Raw genomic sequence first — 25,833 nt, 5'->3', positions numbered from 1 at the left:
GAGAGGTAATGGGTGGGTGGGACAATGCTGCGTGCTGAGACAGAGGCAGAAGGAGCAAAGCAGCTTGTTAACACTTTAGCTTAGAAACTCGTTCGGTACACCCCCGTACCGAACCGAAAGTCCCGTACCGAAACGGTTCAATACAAAACACGTACCGTTACACCCCTAGCAGATACAAATTACACATTCATGTTTTTGTGTAATGATGACAACGTATACTCGCGCGGACGATTGACTAGTTGATGGTTGATTGTTTTCTTTTCAAATGTTCGTTCATAGCCGTTGTGCTGCTATGATAGGCCATTTCCGCTCGACACAGTGTGCATACAACAACATTATTAGGCTGTTTATTGAAATACTCCCACACTTTTGGCGTGCTTTTTCCCCCTCGCTCGCATCGTCTGCTTTGATCGTCTGCTTTGCGCTTCTCCATGACGGTAGTGTGACGTAAGTATGCGATGCGTCGACGCACAAAAACGGCGTCGACGTATTTACGTAACCGACTACGTCGACGCGTCGTTTCAGCCTTAGTGTACACTTTATTAATCATCGTTGTAATGTATTATACGCGCTTCATTCTCTTTCATATTTCGTTCGGGAGTCCGCATTAAGCCAGCATTCAACATTTCCTTAGTTACCTTATTAATAAATAAATGTTTCTTTTTTTCTACCATTGATGCACTTGAAAATGTTCTGTTATTTTCATTTAAGAAGCAAATAAACAGTCTCCTCTTTATTACAATTGTAGATGTTTTTTTTAAATGGTATCTGTTTCCGGGTTATATCCTGCGCTTTGAGGCCGGGGCATCCGTGACACGAAGGTTCCCCTTGGCCGCAAACCCCTCTTTGAGAGATCTGGTTTCCAATCGCATAATCCAGGTGTGTTAGTCCGACCGTTCGCATTAAGGTGTTTCCGTGGGCTGAAGAAGGTTCATTTAAAGCCGAACTATTTGAGAAATCTGACTAATTTAGTGCATGGACACGTACTGAGTGATTACTTTCAAACTGGTAAAAATAATATCTATAACATGTACTGTCATCTTTGCCTGTAAAAATGTTCACATTTCAGCCAACAGAAATTCCGTTTGTAGTCCAAGAACCATTAAAAAATAGCTAGTAAATAAATCAGAGTGTACTTGAAGTTACTCAATACTTTAGTAGTTTTTTCAAAGCTAATATACTTACTTTTTTTCAAGTAATTATTTTGATGACTACTTTTATTATTCTAAAGTAACGGTACTTTTACTTGAGTACAATTTTTGGGGTAATCTACCTACCTCTGCCTCTACTTTACAGCCATAAAAAACATTAAAACCCTCCCAAATATATTACACTATTTATATCCATTGATAGTGTTACTTTTATTTGTTTTCACGTAAAAAAACCCCCTCATTTTTAAGGTGTGGCGGCTTTTATTTTGCATAGTAGTAGTCAGGCCTAAAATTTTAACTGTTTAAGGTCAAGGCAAGTGTTGCCTAAAGGAGGGCTCATATTTTAGGGCACCAAGGCAAGTTGGAAGGGCACCAAGGCAAACATTATATTCTTTCGAGGCAGGGGCTGTGTGTGTGTGTGTGTGTGTGTGTGTGTGTGTGTGTGTGTGTGTGTGTGTGTGTGTGTGTGTGTGTGTGTGTGTGTGTGTGTGTGTGTGTGTGTGTGTGTGTGTGTGTGTGTGTGTGTGTGTGTGTGTGTGTGTGTGTGTGTGTGTGTGTGTGTGTGTGTGTGTGTGTGTGTGTGTGTGTGTGTGTGCGCTCGCGTGCGTGTGCGTGCGTGCGTGCGCGCGTGGCAATATAAAACACAAAGCAGTTTGGCTAATGAAGATGAAGTCTAATAAACAAGTTTTGTTCTTCTCCAACAACGCCTCCTATCAGTACAACAGTTTGGCCAACAAAAATAAAGAGGAGTGACACCTCTCACATCGAATACACAATCTTCACAACCTACGTTCAATTCGATGAGATGACAAATCATTTTAGCTAGTATTGTTATTTGAACACTGATACAGTTTGCAGTTGAATAAAGGACGAGTGAACATCCCAGTAAACAAACTAAAGACTCTATAAACAAGTTGTGACAGCGTTCACGACACATCACCTGCTGCATGTTTCCCCACGTCAATAACTCTCAGTCACAGCAGCTGATGGATGCTGTATTGACAAAATAAAAGCAACACCAAATACTTTTCTCCTTCGCTGTATACTTTTAGTGTGGGGACAAGTGTGTCTGTCTCCTATATTGTCCACACCTGTCTCTATCTAAACACAGCTGTGCGCCCTTAAACGCACAGCGGGAAGCGAGGGGAAAATGACGTTAAAACCGGGCGCTTGGCTCCGTTTACTCCGAGGGGAATTCTCCATAGCAAAGTCTGTGTCGTTAGTCCGCCATGATTATCAAGCCAAACACCACTAGTGCGCCTGCGCCTGACTTTGTGTTGCCTCAAATGCATTAATAAATGACAGTTTTTCGGTACTTAAAAAATTAGACGGTGTTACTAACCGTCTGGAATTGTTTCATGAATAATCATTATACCATGAATTGATTAACGTGGATCCCAACTTAAACAAGTTGAAAAACTTATTCGGGTGTTACCATTTAGTTGTCAATTGTACGAAATATGTACTGTACTGTGCAATCTACTAATAAAAGTCTCAATCAATCAATCAATCAATCAATCAAACGTTTACTGTTACATCCTTCGTCCATTAACAAGTAAAAAGTCAAGGGCAGTCACGTCACGTTCTTGCCGCAGACGTCGGTGAATTTTTTAGGACATGAAGGCAAATGACGAGGGCGGTCGCGGCTTTTGCCGCAGTTGCCGTGGTTAAATTTGAGCCCTGAGTAGTTGTAGCGACTTCCTTGTTGATTTACGAAATCCGGTCAACTTCCTTTTTCACTTTATCGAACTGTGCATCCAAGTGACGTCGAGTTCTTAAGTTTTTGGGGGGCATGTGCACATTTATACTGGAGCCTGATAAAGGTCTTATTTCACTTGTAATCTAAACAGTCATCTGAAAAAAATCTGATTTGGTCCACTTTGGCTTGCAGTATAAAAATAGTATTAGTGGTACTTTTATGATTCAGGGTTTTGGACAGTTTCATTCATGCCACAGTAACAGGACATCCCATGGTTTTCACCTTTTATTTTCCCCCTATGGGTTGTTGCTAAAAATGCTTTGGTAGATATGCTAGCATACATGCAATAAAATATCCTCAAAGTTTCTCAATTATTTAAGCTTCACTTTTTTTAAATTGTGTGTATTATTCACCATTTTTATGTAAGACAAGAACACATGTTGTTCCTTTTTTTAATGCATTTTCATTCATAAAATACAAGCACAAGGTGGCTAACAATGCAGCTAATGTGAGTACACTATTCCGCCCATAAAGCCCTCTAAAAAAAAACCCCCGCCAAAAATACTGTATTTACATCTTGTGACCTGAATATTAACCAAGTATTAGCCATATTGTTATTATAACGCTAACTTAGACAAACTATTTTTAGTGGTGCTGTGATCACAGAGCGCTAACTAGCATGTGCAGTTACAGTATTGACATATTGAGCTGCTGCTGCTGCATTGCCTCTGGTTGGTGAAAGTTAATTCTAGATTATAAAGTATGCCTCTCACCTAGATAGTGGAAGGTTGTGGCCATTAACTGAGAAGTTGGTCAACTTTGACTTCCAACTTATACCCGGAGATGGCGAGGAAGACACGAAAAGACGCTCACTGGCTGCACTTTTCTTTCTTTTTTTTAAACTTGCGTGAGGATTATGAATAATTCTTCATCTAAGGGGGAAGATATAAACATCCCACTGAGCGCAGACATTGTACAGTAAGTGTTCGTATTATTTTGTTCATGGTTTGTAAAGTATTAGTCTTCAGCCCAGTCTGTTTAGCACACAGCTTCTATAACTTGTAGCTCATCCTCTGTATATACAGGCTAAAACATATATAAGGTTTTGGATCATCATTTGTTCAAAAGTAGTGTTTGTTGTCTCTCAGGAAGTGTGCCATGAGTAGTAGTAATGTTGTTTTTGAAGGGAAAAGCGAACGGTGTGATGCGTCTGTGAAATTAATATGCCTCCTTGTACTTAAAATGAGGAAAATACATGAATATCACATATTATTATCAATGTGCCTGTTATGACATTACATACATACTCAAAGTATGTATGTTGAACGTTGATGGATGCTTTTGGATGTTTTTTATTTGCGGAATAGAGCGAATCCCAAAAGCTCCATTGTTAGTTCCATTGTTAGCTGACATTTGCTAGCGTTTACAAGTTAGAATGCAGAAAAAAACATGTGTTCTTGTAAGGATTGTAAATGGGACACAAAAATAAAATAAAAAAAAAAGCAATTCCTCTTTAAGTCTGGCCAATGTTTTGCTTGATGTTGGCCATGTTTTTAAATATTGCTATAATTTTACACATGTGCTAGATGTGTCTCGGTGATTCAGCTAAATCCCCTTAAATACCAATTTATTAATTTTTTTAAATCGAGCACATTGAGCTGTGTGATACATTTAAGGATTTATGGACGTCAAACTTTGGGGACTAATAACGTCACCACCATGTGGTGTTTTTCAGAAATATACTTATAGAAAGGTGATACCGGTTTATTAAAACTCGGAGAAACAGACTCAAGAACAGCTTTTTCCCCAAGGCTGTGGCCTCCATAACGCCATTGCCACCACCCGTTCTTCCTCCTACCAAATCCCTTGTCTCACACACGCATACCTCACTTAGGTATACAAACAAATACCGGACATACAGAACACATAGACAGACACAATATGAACAATTATTTTAGTCTATCTTGCAGTTTTTAGTTTTTTAAGCAGTGTATGTTTTTCTTTTTCTTTTTTTATATTTCTATTGTCTATTTTATCTTCAGCTGCTGTTCACAGTCACCCATCAAAATGTTGTTGTATTATTTTACAATGACAAAATAAAGTATCCTATTCTATCCTAGGGAGGCATTTTTGACAAATATTTATCTTGTGTGCAAGATAAACACATGTTCAGGAGTAGAACATGACTGATGTCTTTTAGACTTTGCTAATAAGTCTAATACATTTTTTCCCCAAAAAAGTCTCAATAAAGTCAAACCCAAACAACACAACATTGCAAATGCTTGTCCGTCACAATATATAAGTCCTGTGATGTGAATAGCCCCTTGGTGATGTTCCACTCCGGTCCCGCAGGTGGCTGTCTTGTGCACAGCATACAAATAACCTTGCCGACTCTTTGAACCGAGTCTCCTTTGTTACGATACAAACAGTAGTGTATTTTATAAAGCCATTCCACAAAACCATTGCCTTAAGATAGCATTCTCAAGTTTTCTGCCTGTAAGAAATAATTGACCAAAAGAAAGGGCAATGCGTAATCCGGCTGGTGGTAAAAAGTTTCAACTGAAAACACTAGAAAGAAGCAAGTAGGAGTTTGAATTGGATAAATTCCCCAATTTGAGTGCAATGCAGCTGAAATGGGATTTGCTTGAAAAAATATTTTAATTTAAAGTGGAATTTTAACAATTTTTGAAAGAAAACATGCCATCTGTGGTTAGGAAGGAAATAATCTTTTTTGATTGAAAACAAATCTGGGTAATTACCACTCGCTTGCATTTTTCTGTTGTGGTTGTGTTTTGGTTGCTCAGTCTAAATCTGTTCGATTCCCCCCCAACCCCTGCCCTCTTAGGCAAATTTGATTTGACCATAGTTGATTAGTCGCTTTTATACTTCTATTCGGCATTGCGGTATATTTGATTGTCTCCCTTTTTTGTTGTCATCTTTCCTCATGTATGCCTTTTATCAAACCCGTAACAACTATCTATCAAAACAAATGTTAAAGTAATACACTCTTTAATCTTTGATAACATTTTGTACTTCGAGTCAGGAGAGCAGCTCTTCCAAAGAATCTCTACTGAACTTTGGCCATGCTTGGAACTGTAACACGGTAATGAATTCCAGGCTGCACAGCCCATCCCTCCATTGTACCTCACTTGTATCCCCGCTCCCCTTTTAAAGCCTGTTGAACTGGTTTCGCCCCTCTGGCGGGCGTGTCAGGAACCCTCGGGGTGTTTGACGATTCGCAAAGAGTGTTTTGTAAAGATGAGGCTCCTGTATGGAACATTTGTATAAACACACAATAGAGCTTTATTATGCACACGGCAGTGGAGTCCTCGCAATGTCCAACAGCAAATGTGTTCTCTGTGTCTTAAAGAAGGAGACGGGGAGGCCCGCCGACAACGCCAGCCCGTCCACCAACTCCTCCGACGAAGACTTCCGCAACAAGCCCCATGAGAACTCGTACTGCTACCAGCTGCTCCAGGAGTTGGACAAGCAGCGCAAGAGTGGCATCCTTTGCGATGTCAACATCGTCGTCTCGGGCCAAGTCTTCCGCGCGCACAAAAACATCCTGGTGGCGGGCAGCCGCTACTTCAAAACCCTCTACTGTCTGACCCAGACCGAGCCCCAGGACCAGGCCACTGTTACGCACCTGGACGTGGCTGCCATCCAGGGTTTCTCGGTCATTCTGGACTTCCTCTACTCGGGGAACCTGCTGCTCACGAGCCAAAACGCCATCGAGGTCATGTCGGTGGCGAGTTACCTCCAGATGACCGAGGTGGTGCATTCGTGCCGGGCATTTATCAAGGATGCCCTCAACATCAGCATCAAGCAGGAGGCCCCCGACTCGGTTGTAGTGGACTACAACAAGAGGCGGACGGTGGCCAAAGACGGGCATCGTGGTCCGGACCGGAAGCCGACCAACTTCTGGGCGACGAGCATCCTGTCCAAGCTGTCAATCAAAGCCAGCAACAACCAAGGAAAAGAGGCCGTGACAGAGGACGAGGAAGATTGCGGCAGAGTAAAGGAGGAGTCCAGCGACATCGAGGTGACGACGGTCGGGGGTGAGGGCTGTGCCCTGGGGCCCCCTGGGGCCTCGCGGAGCTGGAGCCAACACAACGACAACTCCTCTGATTCAGCAGAGACCAATGAGCCACGCTCGGCAGGTGCCCAAGTGTTCGTCTGGAACGAGCCAGCCACGGACGGTGGCACAGGTGCAGAGATAAAACGCGAGGCGCCAGACGCTGCTGCCGGGAGCGGACGCCGGAAAAAGCAGACCACCACGCGGAGGTTCGTCTACAACTTCCCGCCAGAGCCTGAGGAGGGCTTCGACGAGGGGATGTTCATCCAGCCGTCAGCTTCTTACCCCAGAGAGGACTTCTCTTCACTCTCAGAAAACGCCGGTATGACGCACACCTGTACACATTACAGAGCTTTTCCACAGTCAAACACAATGATGGTCGCAACCTCCCCTTTATCTGTTTTTTACACATAAACTACTGTCACTCAACGTAATAGATGCAGTATATACACTGCATACATTAGTGTAACTTAAGGTGTGGGACAGGAGGACACCAATGTTAGGAACACTAGCATAGCTATGTTAGCTACAGTAACGTTACATTCACATTTTAACAGCAACTTTATACTGCTTTAGCCTATTTGCCTTTTTTAAATCTAGGAGCGTGTCAGATTTATTTAGATTTTTGTCTTTTTTTGGGTAACAGTCAGATGTATTAAGTACAACTTAAAAAAAAAGGTTATTAAGGACTGTTTGAAAGTGAAATGTATCAGTTGAAAATACTTTATTCCAGGATGAGCCGGAATAATTATACTAGTTTGAATACAATCTTTGGCCATAAATCAAATTATTGATACCAGAAAATGTGCGTTATAAAAAAAGAGTTAGTGCGCTTGTGTTGTTTTAAGGCCTAGTCCGATTGCCGCAGTTGCACTTCCCAGCAGGGATGTGTGTGCTTATTGAGCTCTCAACCTGCCCGTCGTCCGCTGATGATCTCCACTAATCACTCCAGAGCCAGGGCGGCTTACCCGCGTTAACGCCCGCCTGGATCGCTTTGTCCCCTCAGAAGTGTGTCCAGCCTCTATCAGTCACTGCCTTGGTCGCTGTAAAAGAATAAAGATCTCACAAGGCCTATACACTGAATGCTAATCCATCTTTATGTTGTTTAACTGATTTTTATTTTGTTCTTTCTAGATTCCCTTGAATAACCTTTTAATCTAGCACAGCTTCATCCCTTTCGTATGCCGTAATCTCTCCTTCGGCCATTAGAGTGTGGTTCTCTACATTGATATTATGGAATGGATGGGTGTGTGGGGGGCTGTTGGATGTGCTGCAGAGAAAGAGAGAGAGAAGCCCTCCCTAATGCAGGATAATGAAGAAAGCAGGGGAAACATTTCTCTCCCTCAGGCCTCCCCTAAATGCGCTCCAATGCTCTTAGTGCCTGCAGCTCCTCCTCCAGCTCCTCTAATGCGCTCCACAAGTGATGCTAGGGGGAGTGCTAATGGCCCCTCCATGGCTAGTGTGAGACCAGTGCAGTCTTAATGCATCTTTTTGCAGCTTTCAGATAAGTGAAATTTCCGCAAAAAGGCGGAAATCTGCGTTTTTAAACGTTAATTTTTGCTGCAACATGTGTTTAAAAAAAAATTTAAAAAAAAATCAATAAAAATACGATCCATACAAAATGTGTTGAATGCTCACCTCAGCCGTGGGTACTCGCTGTTCCTCTTGCCTAAACGCCACACTGAGTTGCAGGACAGGGAGACTATTAGGAGCAACGAAACAAGCTTACTTGTTGTCGACTCCGTTCGCTCTCCAGGCCACAATGTCGACGGCTGTCTACTTTGCTGCTAATCATATTTGGATGATTACAGTCCGAACACTGTTAGTGCTGAACCAGTTGTAGTTCTACTGTATCTATTACTAGCCAGCGAGAAGGTATATTTTTGACGTGACGATCTGTAAATATAGGTCACAACACGGAAAGTTTACTACCTAATGGGGCGTGGCTGCAGGATAGAGTTGCCAAATGGGAAAACATTTCTGAGTTATTTGCATGCATTGTATATAATTTTACATTACATTTTCAGTAGTACATGGACACATTTAATCGGATTAAAAGCCTAACTGGAATAAAAATGATTCATGTAAACACGTCATTCGGAATATTCTGACCTGATCTCACACGTTCGGATCAAAATTTAATTCCGATCGCGACAGGTAGTTTATGCTGAAAGTCATTTGGATTGTAGTGCATGAAAACACATATTCCGAAATTTGGGTTAGAATTATCGTTACTGCGCATGTCTTTGATGTCAGCTATACTTTGGTGGTGGAGGGGCACTAAATGTAAGTCTCGGAATGAAGCGATTGTCTTGCTGCTGTCTACTAACATTCAACATGTACAGAAGTAGCGTTATATACTGTTGAGTTTGTTGTTTTAAAATGAGACTAGCAAAAACACAATTATGTTCTTGAGTGTCATGTTTCAATGTAACAATAAAAGAAGGGATCCAGTTGTCGTCTTAACGAGCTGTTTTATTCATGACATTACAGCTACTCCAAGTGCTGACTGCTAGCCTCAAACACATACACAAAATGTCATAACATGAAGACGCGCCGCAACCCCTGCACATAATATCAACATAAAAAGCACAGAACAGCTCCCTTTCAAAAAGAGAGGTACAACAAAAGTTGTAAATAGAAGGAAAAAATGATAAATAAATACAGTGATAACGATGGACAAGCAGAAATGCACAAGGCAGTGTCTGTTTACAGTGGAAGTCACTGCTTAGTCAGAACCTGCAGTGAGCAAACTCGTCCATAAGATGGCGCCATAGCACAAATAACACCTTTCCGTTTATGTTCGGTTCTGCGCATGTCAAACTAAAGTTTTTCTATTTAAGGTATGATGCATGAAAATGTACGTTGTAATCAGATCTTTTTTTTCAGGGTCCATGTACACAGTAACATTCTAATCCGAATAATGATCAGATTAAATAGATGTCGTCCATGTACATGTGGCTAGTGATAATATTGTTAGTAAATGATCTACTAAAATAACCAAAACCTTCTTTGGTACATTACATGGGACATGTAAGTGTCAAAAAGACAGCCAAAAGAGGTTGGTAGATGAGAATAAATGTAAAGGTAAAATAAACTGTAAAAATGCACACTTTCAAGTTTACATAGCAGCACTTAACGCTGATAGAAATTTACCTTTTTTCTCAATTTTTCTCTTTTTTTTCCCCTCAAATGGTGCTCACAGCCCTGAGCTTTGCCCAAATACGTTTTTACTCCTCTATGCTATATTAAAGGTTTTATTTTGTTGCATTTTTTACCATTTTTGAATAAGTATCAGAGGTCCCACAATAGTGCAGTGGATGTGTTTTGTTTTAAATCCAACCATGATGCTTTAAAAGTGCTTTTAGTAAGTTAGCTCTACTGGGAACATCATTTTTATGTGTCTGTGGCTTTAATGCCAATGAACTGTTTGTCCACGGCAGTGTGTGTGGCTCCAAGTGCTATTTTGCACACTTCCACATTTTACATATACAGTAGATCCCTTGCGAATGGCCAAAAAATTCAAATAATGGACACACCTGTTGTTTTAAAGAAAAAACAAAAAAACACCTACAATTCCTATCTTACTCTAACCCATGGGTTTTTTGTCTCCAAGGGCCAAAGTGAATATGTGCCAAGAGGCCGTGAGGCAAAACAGTAATTTCAAGCACACAGCAGCACCATAAGTGAGGATTTTTTTAATCGCATGCCCACCATATATACGGTAGTGGAGATCATCATGTTTGATAGAAAGCAAATAGTTGGCCTTCTGGACTTGTAATTAATAATTGTGTGAGCTTGAATGAGGTCAGTATGTACATATATTACGTTTGGTAAGACATCATTTTGGCTATATATAAATATCTAACCCATATAATATGCCTCTCACAATGAATAACTACATTTTAAATGAAGTTGTACACATTAAGAAAGAACTGCATCCATACAAAACATGCAGTTACACATCACATCTTTTCAAAGCATCTTCCTGCTGAGAAATCTTGAGTCTATTGATGTGACAAAGAGCCCTCTGCTGGATACAGAGCTGCAGCACTCCCCCCCCCCCCCCCCCCTGAAGATAGTGTAATCAAACCACATTTTAGTTAAGCTATAAAGCAGAGAAATTTGTGAATATGTGAGGTTGCAAATGCCGAACCCTTACTGTATAATAGCTCTACACTTATCCAACATTTCTATGTGTGCTACATGCTTTCATAACATCACATTTTAACAGCAACATCATGCTAGCTGGGCCTGACGTCACACTTGCTACGTGCTGCTGGGAGCCTTTCTCTCCTTAAAAGCCGAAAGCAGAAATATTAAAGTATGTCCACAGTACGGACATGCTGCCTTTGCTCCAGACAACCATGTTATATATATATATATATATATATATATATATATATATATATATATATATATATATATATATATATATATATATATATATATATATATATATATATATATATATATATATATATATCAGTGACGTGCGGTGAGGTGCGGTGAGGTTCATGACTGGTGAGGCACTGACTTCATCACAGTCAGATTTACAAACATATGAACCCTAAAGAGTATCTTATTCACCATTTGACTGGCAGCAGTTAACGGGTTATGTTTAAAAGCTCATACCAGCATTCTTCCCTGCTTGGCACTCAGCATCAAGGGTTGGAATTGGGGGTTAAATCACCAAAAATGATTCCCGGGCGCGGCGTCGCTACTGTCCACTGCTCCCCTCACATCCCAGGGGGTGAGCAAGGGGATGGGTCAAATGCAGAGGACAAATTTCACCACACCTAGTGTGTGTGTGGCCGGCTTTGTCGCGTGAAGAAGCCTACAACTTTGGTTGTGTTTTCCGCTCCATTTGCTGAATGGCGATTAACAATATATATATATCGATATTTTTTCCGTAAAGTAAAAACAAAACAGTCCTAGTTACTTGAGATACTAAAATAATGACTTACAAATTCAAATTAATGACTTACTGTAAGTAAGCGTTTGCAATAAGCGTTTGAAACAAAGAGTTAAAAGTGGGGCCACATGCTGACATATGCTCAACTCATCATGCTTAATTCATTACAGCATTTGGGAAGCCTGTAGTTGATTTTTATTATGTAAATGTTATATTTTTATCAACATGTGATAGCAGGGACCCTGCCATTCAAAACTAGGCTGCTACATTACTAATGATTAATGTTACTATAGCTGAAAAAATAGTACAATAGCAATAGGAGAGACAATTCATCCCTGAACACCATGGAGTTAATGTAGGCTTTATGATGCAATTACATTATTATATCAACTATCAGAGACAGCTTCAGGAAACTCTTCATTTAACATACCAGAGGCCTGGGAGTTTGAGGGTTCTGGGTAGTATCTTGACTGTTCCTAGGATTGCGCTCTTCTGGACTGAGGCTGCACATGCAGTTTGGGGGTTACTGCTCCGAGCGCCCCCACTACCACGGGGACAACGGTAGCCTTGACCTTCCACATCTGTTCCAGCTGCTCTTTCAACCCTTGGTACTTCTCAAGTTTCTCGTGTTCCTTCTTTTTGATGTTGGCGTCAGCTGGGAATGCCACATCTATCACCACCACCCTTTTCTGCTCTTTGTCCACCATCACTATGTCTGGTTGGTTAGCCAGAAACTGTTGGTCAGTCTGGAAGCTGAAGTCCCACAGAACCTTGGTCCTGTTGTTCTCAGCCACACACACACACACACGCACACACACACACACACACACACACACACACACACACACACACACACACATATATATATATATATATATATATATATATATATATATATATATATATATATATATATATATATATATTAGGGCTGCAACAACTAATCGATTATAAAAATAGTTGGCGATTAATTTAGTCATCGATTCGTTGGATCTATGCTATGCGCATGCGCAGAGGCAATATTTTTTGTATTTTGTATTTTATTTTATTTTTTACATTTTTATTTTTTTTGATAAACTGCAACATGTACAAACAGCTGAGAAACAATAATCAAAATAAGTATGGTGCCAGTATGCTGGGTTTTTTCAATAAAATACTGGAAAGGATAGAAATGTAGCTTGTCTCTTTTATCCAATTATTAAGGCAAGGCAAGGCAACTTTATTTGTATAGCGCTTTTCATACACAAGGCAGACTCAAAGTGCTTCACAGACAACAAAGTGAAATGAAAGACAATAAAAGCATAATAAAAATGCAGACAATAAAAATAAAAACAGTGCGGACGTTAAAAGATTAAAATATTTAGCTGAAAGCTAAGGTGAACATAACATTTTTCAGTCTAGTTTTAAAAGTAGTCAGAGTTGGGGAAAGTCTGACATCTTCAGGAAGTTTATTCCAGCTATTTGTTGCATAGTGACTGAATGATGCTCTCCCTTGATTTGAGTTTACTCTGGGCACCGCTAACAGATTGGTCTCAGAAGATCTTAGTGATCCACCTACCTAGGTTCCATTCTAGAGGCTAACCTTTCCTGTGATAAAATGGCAACCAAGGTAATCAAAAAGGTTAACCAACGAACGAGATTTCTCTACAGAATTTCCTCTCTGGTCAACAAAAGCACCTTGAGGATTCTAGCGGGAACTCTCGTTCAACCCTTTTTCGATTACGCATGCACCTCCTGGTACCCTAGCACCTCTAAAACCCTCAAATCTAAACTCCAAACATCTCAGAACAAGCTAGTCAGGTTACTTCTAGACCTCCACCCCAGATCCCACCTCACTCCTACCCACTTCTCTAAAGTGGGCTGGCTCAAGGTGGAGGACAGAGTTAAACAACTTGCACTGAGCCTAGTCTATAAAATCCGCTACACCTCCCTGATACCGAAGTACATGTCAAACTACTTCCTTAACGTAAATGACCGCCATAACCACAACACCAGGGGGTGCTCCACTAACCACGTTAAACCCAGATTCCGAACTAACAAAGGTCTTAACTCATTCTCTTTCTATGCCACATCAATGTGGAATGCGCTCCCAACAGGTATAAAAGAAAGGGCATCTCTATCCTCCTTCAAAACCGCAATAAAAGTTCACCTCCAGGCAGCTACAACCCTAAACTAACACCCTCCCCGGATTGCTAATAATCAAATGTAAACAATCAAATGCAGATACTTTTTCTTTTTCTTATGCCTTCTGATCTCTCTCTCTCTCTCTATGTCCACTACTTGATGTCCATACCCCCCCACCCCCCCTCCCTCCACACCCCTGAATGTAAATAATGTAAATAATTCAATGTGATTATCTTGTGTGATAACTGTATTATGATGATAGTATATATGATAGTATATATCTGTATCATGAATCAATTTAAGTGGACCCCGACTTAAACAAGTTGAAAAACTTATTCGGGTGTTACCATTTAGTGGTCAATTGTACGGAGTATGTACTTCACTGTGCAACCTACTAATAAAAGTCTCAATCAATCAATCAATCAATCTAGAGGGTTTATATAGTGGGAGCATATCAGTGATATACTTCGGCCCTAGACCATGTAGTGATTTATATGTGAGCAGGAGGATTTTGAAATCAATTCTCTGATGTACAGGGAGCCAATGTAAGGATTTAAGAATTGGTGTAATGTGCTCACATTTTTTGGTCTTTGTTAGAACTCTAGCAGCAGCGTTCTGAACAAGCTGTAGCTCCCTGACAGTTTTTTTGGGAAGACCTGCAAGGAGACCATTACAATAGTCTAGCCTACTGGTAATAAAGGCATGTACAAGTTTTTCTAAGTCTTGAGCTGACATGAGCCCTCTAAGTCTTGTTACATTTTTGAGGTGATAGTAGGCCGATTTTGTTACTGATTTGATGTGACTGTCGAAATGTAAATCAGAATCTAAAATAACCCCAAGATTTCTGGCTTTATTTGAGGTTTTCAGGGACAGTGATTGAAGGTGTTGGATGACTTTAAACCTTTCTTTTTAGCACCAAAACCAATTATCTCAGTTTTATCTTCATTTAGTTGTAGGAAATGTTGGCACATCCAGTGTTTGACTTGCTCAATGCACTGGCATATATGTGTGTATACATATAAATAATGTAAATAATTCAATGTGATTATCTTGTGTGATGACTGTATTATGATGATAGTATATATCAGGGGTGGGCAATTAATTTTCACCGGGGGCCGCATAAGCAACCCGAGCACTGCTGGAGGGCCACACGACAATATTTCAATTAAATTTTGCTCAATATTATTTTTGATATACCGTAAGATAAATAATAATGATGATAATAATAATAATAATTAATAATAATAATTTAATTTAACCTAACTTAACTTTATACAAAAGCAGATTGCTTTTGATGGTCACTTTATCCTGCATTATCCAACATTTTTCCCCATCAGATTTGGACAACCATCTGTTGTTAAAAATAGTTTTTAATCATATTTATTTTATATTGTTTTTTATATTGGTTTTATATGTAATTGTTTTTTCTTTTTATTCAGTCATTGGTGGAGCTAAGGATAATATTTGAATATTGTTTGTAATATTGTTGTGCAGCACTTTGGAAACATTTTGTTGTTTAAATGTGCTATATAAATAAAGTGGATTGGATTGTCACATCTGCCAGCTTGTCCCAACACCCATTTACCTCTGTGAACAAGTCATTACCTGTGGTTGTCTCTTTAATTGACTGCATCAGAGCTCTCATCCAAAGTTAGCGAAAAACAGCCCATGTCTCCGGGCATTATCAGCGCAACAAAGTCCAATAAGCACTCCTTAATAAACTCTCCGTCAGAAAACGCCTTACTTTTTCTGGCGCTTTTGTGAGAAATGACGAAACTTGTCCTGACGGCTGCATCTCTGGGGGTGTGAAATATGGCACAAAGTCCTTGTTGGGTTTGCAGTTTTACCATCAACGCATCAGCCTCCCTTGCGCGCGCTTCATCAGGCACATTCCGGTATTTTCCCTCGTGTTTCTTCGTGTAGTGGCGATTAAAATGATATTTAAACACAGCAACCTGTGTACCACACATTAAGCACACGGCTTTACCATTAATTTATGTAAAGAAATACTTGGCAGTCCATCTCTTGTTGGAAACACGCCATTCCTCATCAACTTTTCTTTTTTTAGCGTCTCATCACTTGTCTCTATGCATCTTCACTCACAGGTTCCCCCCGGACATACGGCATAAATAACACATTTCAAAATAAAAGCAGCACAGTTGTATTGCGCGCACGACATAGATGTTTTTTAAACTTTATTTTGTAATTTGTAATTGCGCCGTTCAATTCACTCACAATCGCACACGCGCATACGTCCACACGGAAGTAATACAAATAACGCTTTTCAAACCAAAAGCAGCACCGTTGTATTGCACACTCGACATAGATACTTTTTTAAATTTATTTTGTAATTTATGATTGGCCTCACGCGGGCCGGACAGGGATGCGCAAAGGGCCGGATGCGGCCCGCGGGCCGTACAATGCCCAGGTCTGGTATATATGATAGTATATATCTGTATCATGAATCAATTTAAGTGGACCCCGACTTAAACAAGTTGAAAAACTTATTCGGGTGTTACCATTTAGTGGTCAATTGTACGGAATATGTACTTCACTGTGCAACCTACTAATAAAAGTCTCAATCAATCAATCAATCAATCTAGAGGGTTTATATAGTGGGAGCATATCAGTGATATACTTCGGCCCTAGACCATGTAGTGATTTATATGTGAGCAGGAGGATTTTGAAATCAATTCTCTGATGTACAGGGAGCCAATGTAAGGATTTAAGAATTGGTGTAATGTGCTCACATTTTTTGGTCTTTGTTAGAACTCTAGCAGCAGCGTTCTGAACAAGCTGTAGCTGCCTGACAGTTTTTTTGGGGAAGACCTGCAAGGAGACCATTACAATAGTCTAGCCTACTGGTAATAAAGGCATGTACAAGTTTTTCTAAGTCTTGAGCTGACATGAGCCCTCTAAGTCTTGTTACATTTTTGAGGTGATAGTAGGCCGATTTTGTTACTGATTTGATGTGACTGTCGAAATGTAAATCAGAATCTAAAATAACCCCAAGATTTCTGGCTTTATTTGAGGTTTTCAGGGACAGTGATTGAAGGTGTTGGATGACTTTAAACCTTTCTTTCTTTTTTGTAGGAAATGTTGGCACATCCAGTGTTTGACTTGCTCAATGCACTGGCATATATGTGTGTATACATTCGATTAATCGAAGTAATAATTGACAGATTAATCGATTATCAAATTAATCGTTAGTTGCAGCCCTAATACTGTAGTCATCTGCTGGTGTTAATGTGTATGTTAGTGTGTTATGATGTACATTTTTCTGTGAACACACCGTGTCGGTGGAGAATAAGGAAGTGTTGTGTGTCTAAAAGCTGGAATATATTCTCGCGTTGCATAGCTTGCGTTCCCCCGATGGCGTCTTGTTTGATTTATAGTTCTTCTGTGGGGGGTGGTGCCAGACTTGTAATTCTCTTTCAAAATACTAAGGGGCAGTGTGTCCAGAAGGAGCAACTGGAGATGTTGACTAGATACTGTTTCCTTCTTGTGAAGAGTGAAGACAGACGACAACCACAACATTGACATCTTTTTCTACACTGGAACTATTCATTAACAATCATCAGTTTACTTTTAATGGATGTTATACTTATAAACCAGAGGAAAATATCTTCGTGAAGATGGTCTGTGCAACTTCTCAATGAGTCGCGGCAGAGGCCGCTATTATTATTTGCAATGCTATTCAGCCACTGGAGACAAGGGACAAAAGAGAGCTATCATGTAATCATAAATAAACAAAACTGTTCAAAAACTATAGTAAGTTAAAGGCCTACTGAAAAGAAATGTTCTTATTTAAACGGGGATAGCAGATCCATTCTATGTGTCATACTTGATCATTTTGCGATATTGCCATATTTTTGCTGAAAGGATTTAGTAGAGAACATCGACGATAAAGTTCACAACTTTTTGTCGCTGATAAAAAAAGCCTTGCCTGTACCGGAATTAGCGTGACGTCGCAGGTTGAAGAGCTCCTCACATTTCCCCATTGTTTACACCAGCAGCGAGAGCGATTCGGACAGAGAAAGCGACGATTACCCCATTAATTTGAGCGAGGATGAAAGATTTGTGGATGAGGAACGTGAGAGTGAAGGACTAGAGTGCAGTGCAGGACGTATCTTTTTTCGCTCTGACCGTAACTTAGGTACAAGGGCTCATTGGATTCCACACTTTCTCCTTTTTCTATTGTGGATCACGGATTTGTATTTTAAACCACCTCGGATACTATATCCTCTTGAAAATGAGAGTCGAGAACACGAAATGGACATTCACAGTGACTTTTATCTCCACGACAATACATCGGCGAAGCACTTTAGCTACGGAGCTAACGTGATAGCATCATGCTTAAATGCAGATAGAACCAAAAGAAATAATCCCCTGACTGGAAGGATAGACAGAAGATATACAATACTACCAAACTCTGGACCTGTAACCACACGGTTAATGCTGTACCGCCTGGGGAAACCTAGCAATGCTGTTGCTAACGACGCCATTGAAGCTAACTTAGCTACGGGACCTCGACAGAGCTATGCTAAAACATTAGCTCTCCACCTACGCCAGCCCTCATCTGCTCATCAACACCCGTGCTCACCTGCGTTCCAGCGATCGACGGCGCGAAGAAGGACTTCACCAGATCATCGATGCGGTCTGCGGCTAGCGGCGGATAGCGCGTCTGCTATCCAACTCAAAGTCCTCCTGGTTGTGTTGCTGCAGCCAGCCGCTAATAAACCGATCCCACCTACAGCTTTCTTCTTTGCAGTCTCCATTGTTCATTAAACAAATTGCAAAAGATTCACCAACACAGATATCCAGAATACTGTGGAATTTTGCGATGAAAACAGAGCTGTTTGTATTGGGATACAATGGTGTACCAATACTTCCGCTTCAACCATTGACGTCACGCGCAAATGTCATCATACCTAGACGTTTTCAGCCGGAAGTTTCCCGGGAAATTTAAAATTGCACTTTATAAGTTAACCCGGCCGTTTTGGCATGTGTTGCAATGTTAAGATTTCATCATTGATTTATAAACTATCAGACTGCGTGTTCGGTAGTAGTGGGTTTCAGTAGGCCTTTAACGACATGCTGGTGTTATTGTGTATGGTCATGTTCAGAGTTCACAAATGTTTGTAAATATACCCTGCCTGAAAGATTGACGGAGAATGATGTATTGTGTGTGAGAGAAAAAGACGTTTGTGCACGAGAAAGAATATGTGTTGGAATTGACCCTTTTAGCGCAAGAATGGTAATAAAAGCACTTTGTGACTTCTTCTGGATGCATCAATAACCCAATAAGCTGAAAAAAACACATTCAGTAATTATTTTTAGAGTGCACTGAGATATTAAGTACACTATCAGTTTTCATGCAAATGTTTAATCACTGTTTTATTTCATACAGTAATTTGTGCATTTCAAGCACTGTTTGCTCGCCTGTGTTCAGTGAACCTCCTCGGCAAAAACTGACCAATCGCAGCTCTGCGTTCTGCGTCGCCGGTGACGCGAACCTAGGATTTTTAACAGGTGCACGTAAGCCTTGCGGGAGGCTACGCAGGGGGAGGGGGAAAGACGTGTCGCCTACGCAAGTTACGTGACGCGAGAGATACTCCAGGCTTAAAGGAGAACTGCACTTTTTGGGGAATTTTGCCTATCGTTCACAATCATTATGAAAGACATGACGACCAATTACCTACTCAGTGGCCTTGTGTTTAGAGTGTCCGCCCTGAGATCGGTAGGTTGTGAGTTCAAACCCCGACCGAGTCAGACCAAAGACTATAAAAATGGGACCCATTACCTCCCTGCTTAACACTCAGCATCAAGGGTTGGAATTGGGGGTTAAATCACCAAAAATTATTCCCGGGCGCGGCCACCGCTGCTGCCTCGCCTCCCAGGGGGTGTACAAGTGGATGGGTCAAATGCGGAGGACAAATTTCACCACACCTAGTGTGTGTGTGTGACAATCATTGGTACTTTGACTTTAACTTAATTGATTTTTTTAATGCATTCTAAATACTAAAACGTAAATAAAAGTTTGCTTACAGCAGAGCCAATGGAAGCTCCACTATTCCGCCCATAAAATCTAATAAATAACCATTCAAAAAGCGCCACCAATACTCCACTTACATTTCGTATCTTGAATATTGACAAAGTGTTAGTGATATTGTTATTATAAGCGCTAAAGCAGACAATGTTTACATCATCGAGTGGTCTGCTTGTTCCTCGTTTCCCTGCTCCCTGTAAGTTTATTGTAGATCATAAATCATGCCTCTCCCCTGAAAAGTAGATGGTTTAGGATGTAATCCGGCAAATTAGTACACTTCCACAGCCATTTAGGACCTGAAATTAGCAAGAACAACATGAAAAACAAGAGCTCATGCTTAGCAATTAGCTATGCTTTTTTTGTATCTTTGTATGTTGTGTAGTGTAGCATGTTTAGCTAGTCCTTGTTCTCTATTCCTACAGTGATTATTATATTAGTAAAAACATAATTTATTTTCCATGAGGTTTACTGATTTAAAAGCTGCACTTTGGAGGAACATTAGCCGCTAGCGAGGAAAGTTGCAATGCGTTGAGGACGCCTTTGTTCACTTGTCGCTGTCAAATTTGCGACAAACTGCTAGAATGTGTCAATAACATGCATTATCACAATATGACTACAGTATTAAAAGCTGCATCGTCGGCCAAATTAATATCATTTACATCGTATATTGTCTATATCGCACAACCCTATTAAGAATTGTAAGCGAACCCAACTTGTGAGTTTCTAATGATTCTTATTTCTTTTTTTTCCACCCAATGTTTGAGTCGGACAACGTCTCCCTGCAGTCTGGCTCGCCAATACCTGATTAGCCTCGCGCCATGCACAGTGCTGGTTTTTGTTGTGACTCGCTCTGACAATGTCTGTCACATGGCTTCTGCAACATTGCCTTGCAAAGCAAAAAAAAAAAAAAGGCAAGGAGGCGCACTATTGATTTTGTATCCCTACCAGTATGCATTTGACTCCTCATATTTCCTCCCGTTTGACTTCAACCTACATTGTAAGTGTACACAACGAATTACTGCACAGATAAATGCACCAACATGTCAAAATCGGATTGGTATAGCTTCTCTGTGTTTATTTTTTTGCTCATAATGTGAGAAATGTATTGTACAGCTTAAAAAAAAACGTGAACTTTGCTTCTTCTGGTTATGCCTAATAAGTTTTTTTTTTTTTACCTATCAACAGATAACAGATGTGTTGTTTTGCTCTTTCATTTACATACAGTAGTAGCAGCATTTTAGAGCCCGCAAAAGCAAGCAAGTGTTGAATGTTAGCATGCGCAGTATGTCACTACCAAAACAAAAATGGCCAAGCACAATGAGTACAGTTGATGCATGTATTTGCATCCACTGTAAAAAAAAAACCAACAAAAAAAAACCATCAAATATTTTGGATACTTTAAACCTGATAATAACTCTTATGGACAATCATTTTTTCCACCTCTTTGTCCACAGACGCTAGCGAGCATGAAGGCAGCTGGTGTTGAAGGTAGACAGTTGAAAGTGAAGGCTGGTTTCTAGTCTCCCTCCTTCTAACCTTCTTAGCCTTTGACTACAATCTGGCAGATTTACTTTTTATATCTTCATTAATTTGCATTGTCCCATGTAACAAAGATATACAAACCCACACCGTTGGCCACTAAAGCCTGCAGGATTGTCAAAAAGGGTGTGTCGGGCACCTGCGGGGGCCACTCAAATGCGGCAGTTTTCCAAATATTGACCTAGGGAGCGTGTTGGCCTTGTCCTTAACGGGATCTAAGGGCTGACTGTGGAGAAACTGGACACATACACACACACACACACACATACAGGTGCTCACCCACAAAGCTGAGCCCCACCCCCACTACCGCCCTCAACTGGCCCCCACCCATTTCGATGCTGCTTTACATACAATGGAGGTGTTTGTCTTTGTGTAAGTCAAGCTGGCATTGTTAATGCGAGGACTAGTTGGTTGTGTACACAGTGTGTTGTAATACAGCCTATCCTCCCCCACCACTGCCTCATCCCTAGTTGACATCAAACAAACCTGAGAACCACCTCTCTCACCTTCTCTTTCTCCCTCTGCCTTCTGTCCTATAACCCCCCCAACTACCCCTCCTTTCCCAGAGCTGGCCAATCAGATCCAGTATAGCATCATCCAGCAAGGGGAATCCTGGGAGAATGGTAAGACGTCGCTTCGAGAACACAACTTCCTCATGCTTTAGCGTTAAGTGGACAATCTTGAGCTGTCAAATAAAAGACTAGGACTTAAAAAGGAGGAGGGGATTATTTTTTTAGTTGAAGCTGCAGATTTTAAATGTAGTCTCTCAAAGGAACATGCACACGAATAAGAATCGTGTGTACATAGTATTTAGAAACCTGTTCATGTCCGTCTGTGCCTCAAAGCGCACACACAGGTAACCTCATCAACACTTCCCTCCCTAATCATCCACCACACCCCTGGTGCCCTTAGCAACCTGCCATGACGACGGCGACGCTCAAACAAAAGCCTGTGACTCTTCACTCCCATTTTGAAGCCCTTTCAAAATCAATAGACGTCCAATCTACCCTCAAAACCATCTGTTCAAAATAGCTCGTTAGCGTCAAGGAGGACAGAAGGAGGCAGGCAGGATATGGTGTCAGTCTTTTTATTTTGTTTTGATTGGATTGTGCTGGCCAGTTGACACACAGCAGAGCACCCCCTCACTGCGGCCTTGAGTCAGAACCCCTCCCTCGCTTGTTGCCGTGGCGACGCCCTCAAAGAGTCGGCGAGTGGATGAAAGCGAAAGTTGCCTAGCGACAACTTTGCATGGCCCACCATCCTTCATGTTAACAAGCTATTATTGACGCACAGACACAATGTTAAAGATCCAGATTCTTCTATCTTTTCTTGCTGACCATGTTTTGTGTTATCTCCGACGCAGGCGAGTCGCCGCTCCTCGCCATCAACAAGCTCAAGTGCCCCCACTGTAACTACATCGCCAAGCACAGGCGCACGCTCAAGAGGCACCTGGTCATCCACTCGGGCGTGCGCTCCTTCAGCTGTGACATCTGCGGAAAGCTGTTCACTCGCCGCGAGCACGTCAAGAGACATTCCCTGGTGAGTGCAAACACAAACACTTTCAGCTTCATGACACCGACTTCATAGGATTCGTTCGCACAATATTGCAAATAATGTGTTAATACAGGAAATAAGCTACTGATATATGAATGTATACAGATATTTTCAAAGACTAAAAAGTAGAAAATGTCACTGCAAATAGTCTTTCAGTGAGGGTCAAACAAATGTCCAGAACTCCATCCATCCATTTTCTACCGCTTGTCCCTTTCGGAGTCGCGGGGGGTACTGGAGCCTATCTCAGCTGCATTCGGGCGATAGGCGGGGTACACTCTGGACAAGTCGCCACTTCATCGCAAGACCAACACAGACATTCACACTCACATTCGCACACTAGGGCCAATTTAGTGTTGCTAATCAACCTATCCCCAGGTGCATGTTTTTGGAGGTGGGAGGAAGCCGGAGTATCCGGAGGGAACCCACACAGTCACGGGAAGAACATGCAAACTCCACACAGAAAGATTCCGAGCCCGGTATTGAACTCAGGACCTTTGTATTGTGAGGCACATGCACTAACCCCTGTACCACAGTGCTGCCCTGTCCAGAACTCTGTGTGTGTTAGTTTGTGTAGGAAAGCATAATATTTTTTTCAAGATGGGTCTTTTTGTATGGCATAACTGAATATGCGTTACATGACCCGATATACAGTTGTATACTGGTGTACAGTAGTGGTATAACAGAATTGTAGATACCACGGTATTGCAGTTTCAAAATCATCGCAATAATGCTGTGACGTCTTGACGATATGAAACCAAAACTTAGTGAGTGTAGTTTTTTTCTGGCACTTCTGCATTGGCCGGTCTAAAATTAAACTACATCTCCAAATATCCTCTGCGCAGCGCGGGACGGGAAGGTTGGGGCGTGGAACGCAGTAAAGGGAAGAAAAGGAGGAAGTGTGCGGGAGAAGTGTGATCAGACTAGATAATTGTTTTTATGGACATTTCCTGAACATTTAATCAGAGTCCATCCATAACACTTTGAGTTATGTTGCTAACAAGCAGACAAACAAACTCTGGCGAAAACATAACCTCTTTGGCAGAAGGTCTACTTATTAAAGCGCTACCTTCGTTCCGAGCCTTTTCAAAGCCACACAGAGCGGGTCACGGTGCACCGCCGAGAAGGGAAAGCGTCTGGTCAGAGCGCGGACTCGGCACACTGCGGGAAATATGAGAAGCTACTTGATAAACCATCACCCGTAAAATATATTTGAAGCCAGCGAAGCTAAACATACATTTTTTAGGTATTTACATTATTAAAGGTTAAATTGTCAGATATTTGCTTGAAAGAGTGGATGTTTCCGGACAATTCTTGGCACCAAAAAATACATGTTTGTTGTAATGAATATTATTAGAACATGTAAATGGATGGATGGTTGGATGGATTTGAGAATTATGTTTGTGTTGAATTACAGTAAGTGTGTTTATCTTAAACATTGCTGCCACTTCATTTTACACACTATTTCATTTCTACTAAGTCTTTTTTTGACAATTCCAGAATAATATATCGTAGCCTTAATACCATGATAATATAGTACTGTGAGATTTTGATATCTTTACATCCCTAGTGTAAACTAATGCTGGCTGTCATTATAGCCAGGGTGTTTATTTACTTAAACTTCAAAGAGGACGAGGCGGTAATTGGAATCCGCCAATGATTGTAACAAGGCTGATATTTGAATACACATTAGAAAATGGATGGATGGATGGACTATATATATTATTGCAAATAAGTTTAAAAACTGTTTTGGTTTGATAATAATTTGGAGTGCATTAGACAGAGGGAAAACATAGCTCTTTTTTGACTGCAAGGTTTCCTTTTTACCAAGTATGATGCAGCAACAGAACCAATGTTGTAATAGCGGAAAGGACCAAATTGCTCAGTTAGCATTAGTTCCGCTAAGAAGTTAACAAGACGAGTGTAACACATGTATTGTAAGTTTAACACCGACATCTGAGTAGCAACTTTTTGAGGACCAAGCAGAGATACATTTTTACAGTGATTGCTGCCTAAATAGTACACCAGAGGCTATAAAAAAAATGCACTTGTCCGTTGCCACCATGATGTCAGCTCTTCTACCATACGCCTTCACGTAACTGCAAACTAGCTGGACAACTTAGCATTTAGCTGCTTAAGGAGGAGGATTGTTCCCTTGGTGGATAACTAAAATAAAATGGAGTCAAAAGAAGGTTCAGCGAAACGCATCTCACCGTGTACATTCCCATCCCACCATCCTATTCCTACCACCCCACCTCTCAACTCAGGTGCACAAGAAGGACAAAAAGTACAAGTGCATGGTGTGCAAGAAGATCTTCATGCTGGCCGCCAGTGTGGGTATCCGCCACGGCTCGCGGCGCTACGGCGTGTGCGTGGACTGCGCCGACTCACACCAGGCCACCCAGGAGGGTCTGGAGGCCATGGAGTTCCCCCGCGACGACGACTTCGAGGGTGAGGAGGGCGAGGACCTGGAGGGGGAGGAGCCTGCTGACAACGACCAATCAAATTGGGCAGAGGGCAACGCTGTTGCTGCCCTGCAGGAGGACAAAGAGTTTTAAATGAATCGGTGTTTAATATATGTGTGCTACAAAAGACGACAAGCTGGTAAACAATCAACTCCAAAGTGCTATCAAACCTTGAGGTTGCTTAATTGTGCGAGTTTGACAACGATTTGAAAAAGCTTTGGTAGCGTGGTAACCCCGCCATGTACAGATTTTATTATTAATATTA

General features: G+C 41.2%; 1 protein-coding gene across 3 annotated transcripts in view; it reads left to right on the top strand.

Annotated features, from left to right (window-relative positions):
• zbtb10 (zinc finger and BTB domain containing 10) overlaps window positions 1–25,833 on the top strand; it is a 48,911-nt gene that overhangs the window by 21,763 nt on the left and 1,315 nt on the right. Inside the window, exons 2-5 of one of the 3 annotated variants that reach the window (XM_062056595.1) lie at window positions 6,221–7,247; window positions 22,119–22,175; window positions 22,916–23,091; window positions 25,371–25,833. The exon at window positions 25,371–25,833 is cut by the window's right edge and continues 1,226 nt beyond it. In XM_062056595.1, the coding sequence (XP_061912579.1) occupies window positions 6,221–7,247; window positions 22,119–22,175; window positions 22,916–23,091; window positions 25,371–25,661 (1,551 nt within the window). In that variant the 3' untranslated portion in view covers window positions 25,662–25,833. The remainder of the gene's footprint in view (window positions 1–6,220; window positions 7,248–22,118; window positions 22,176–22,915; window positions 23,092–25,370) is intronic. The other 2 variants (XM_062056597.1, XM_062056596.1) reach the window with 2 other exon arrangements.

The sequence above is a fragment of the Entelurus aequoreus genome, linkage group LG08 (genome assembly GCF_033978785.1).
Source record: "Entelurus aequoreus isolate RoL-2023_Sb linkage group LG08, RoL_Eaeq_v1.1, whole genome shotgun sequence".
In the NCBI taxonomy this organism is placed as follows: domain Eukaryota; kingdom Metazoa; phylum Chordata; class Actinopteri; order Syngnathiformes; family Syngnathidae; genus Entelurus; species Entelurus aequoreus.
This window is presented reverse-complemented; position numbering and strand designations above follow the sequence as displayed.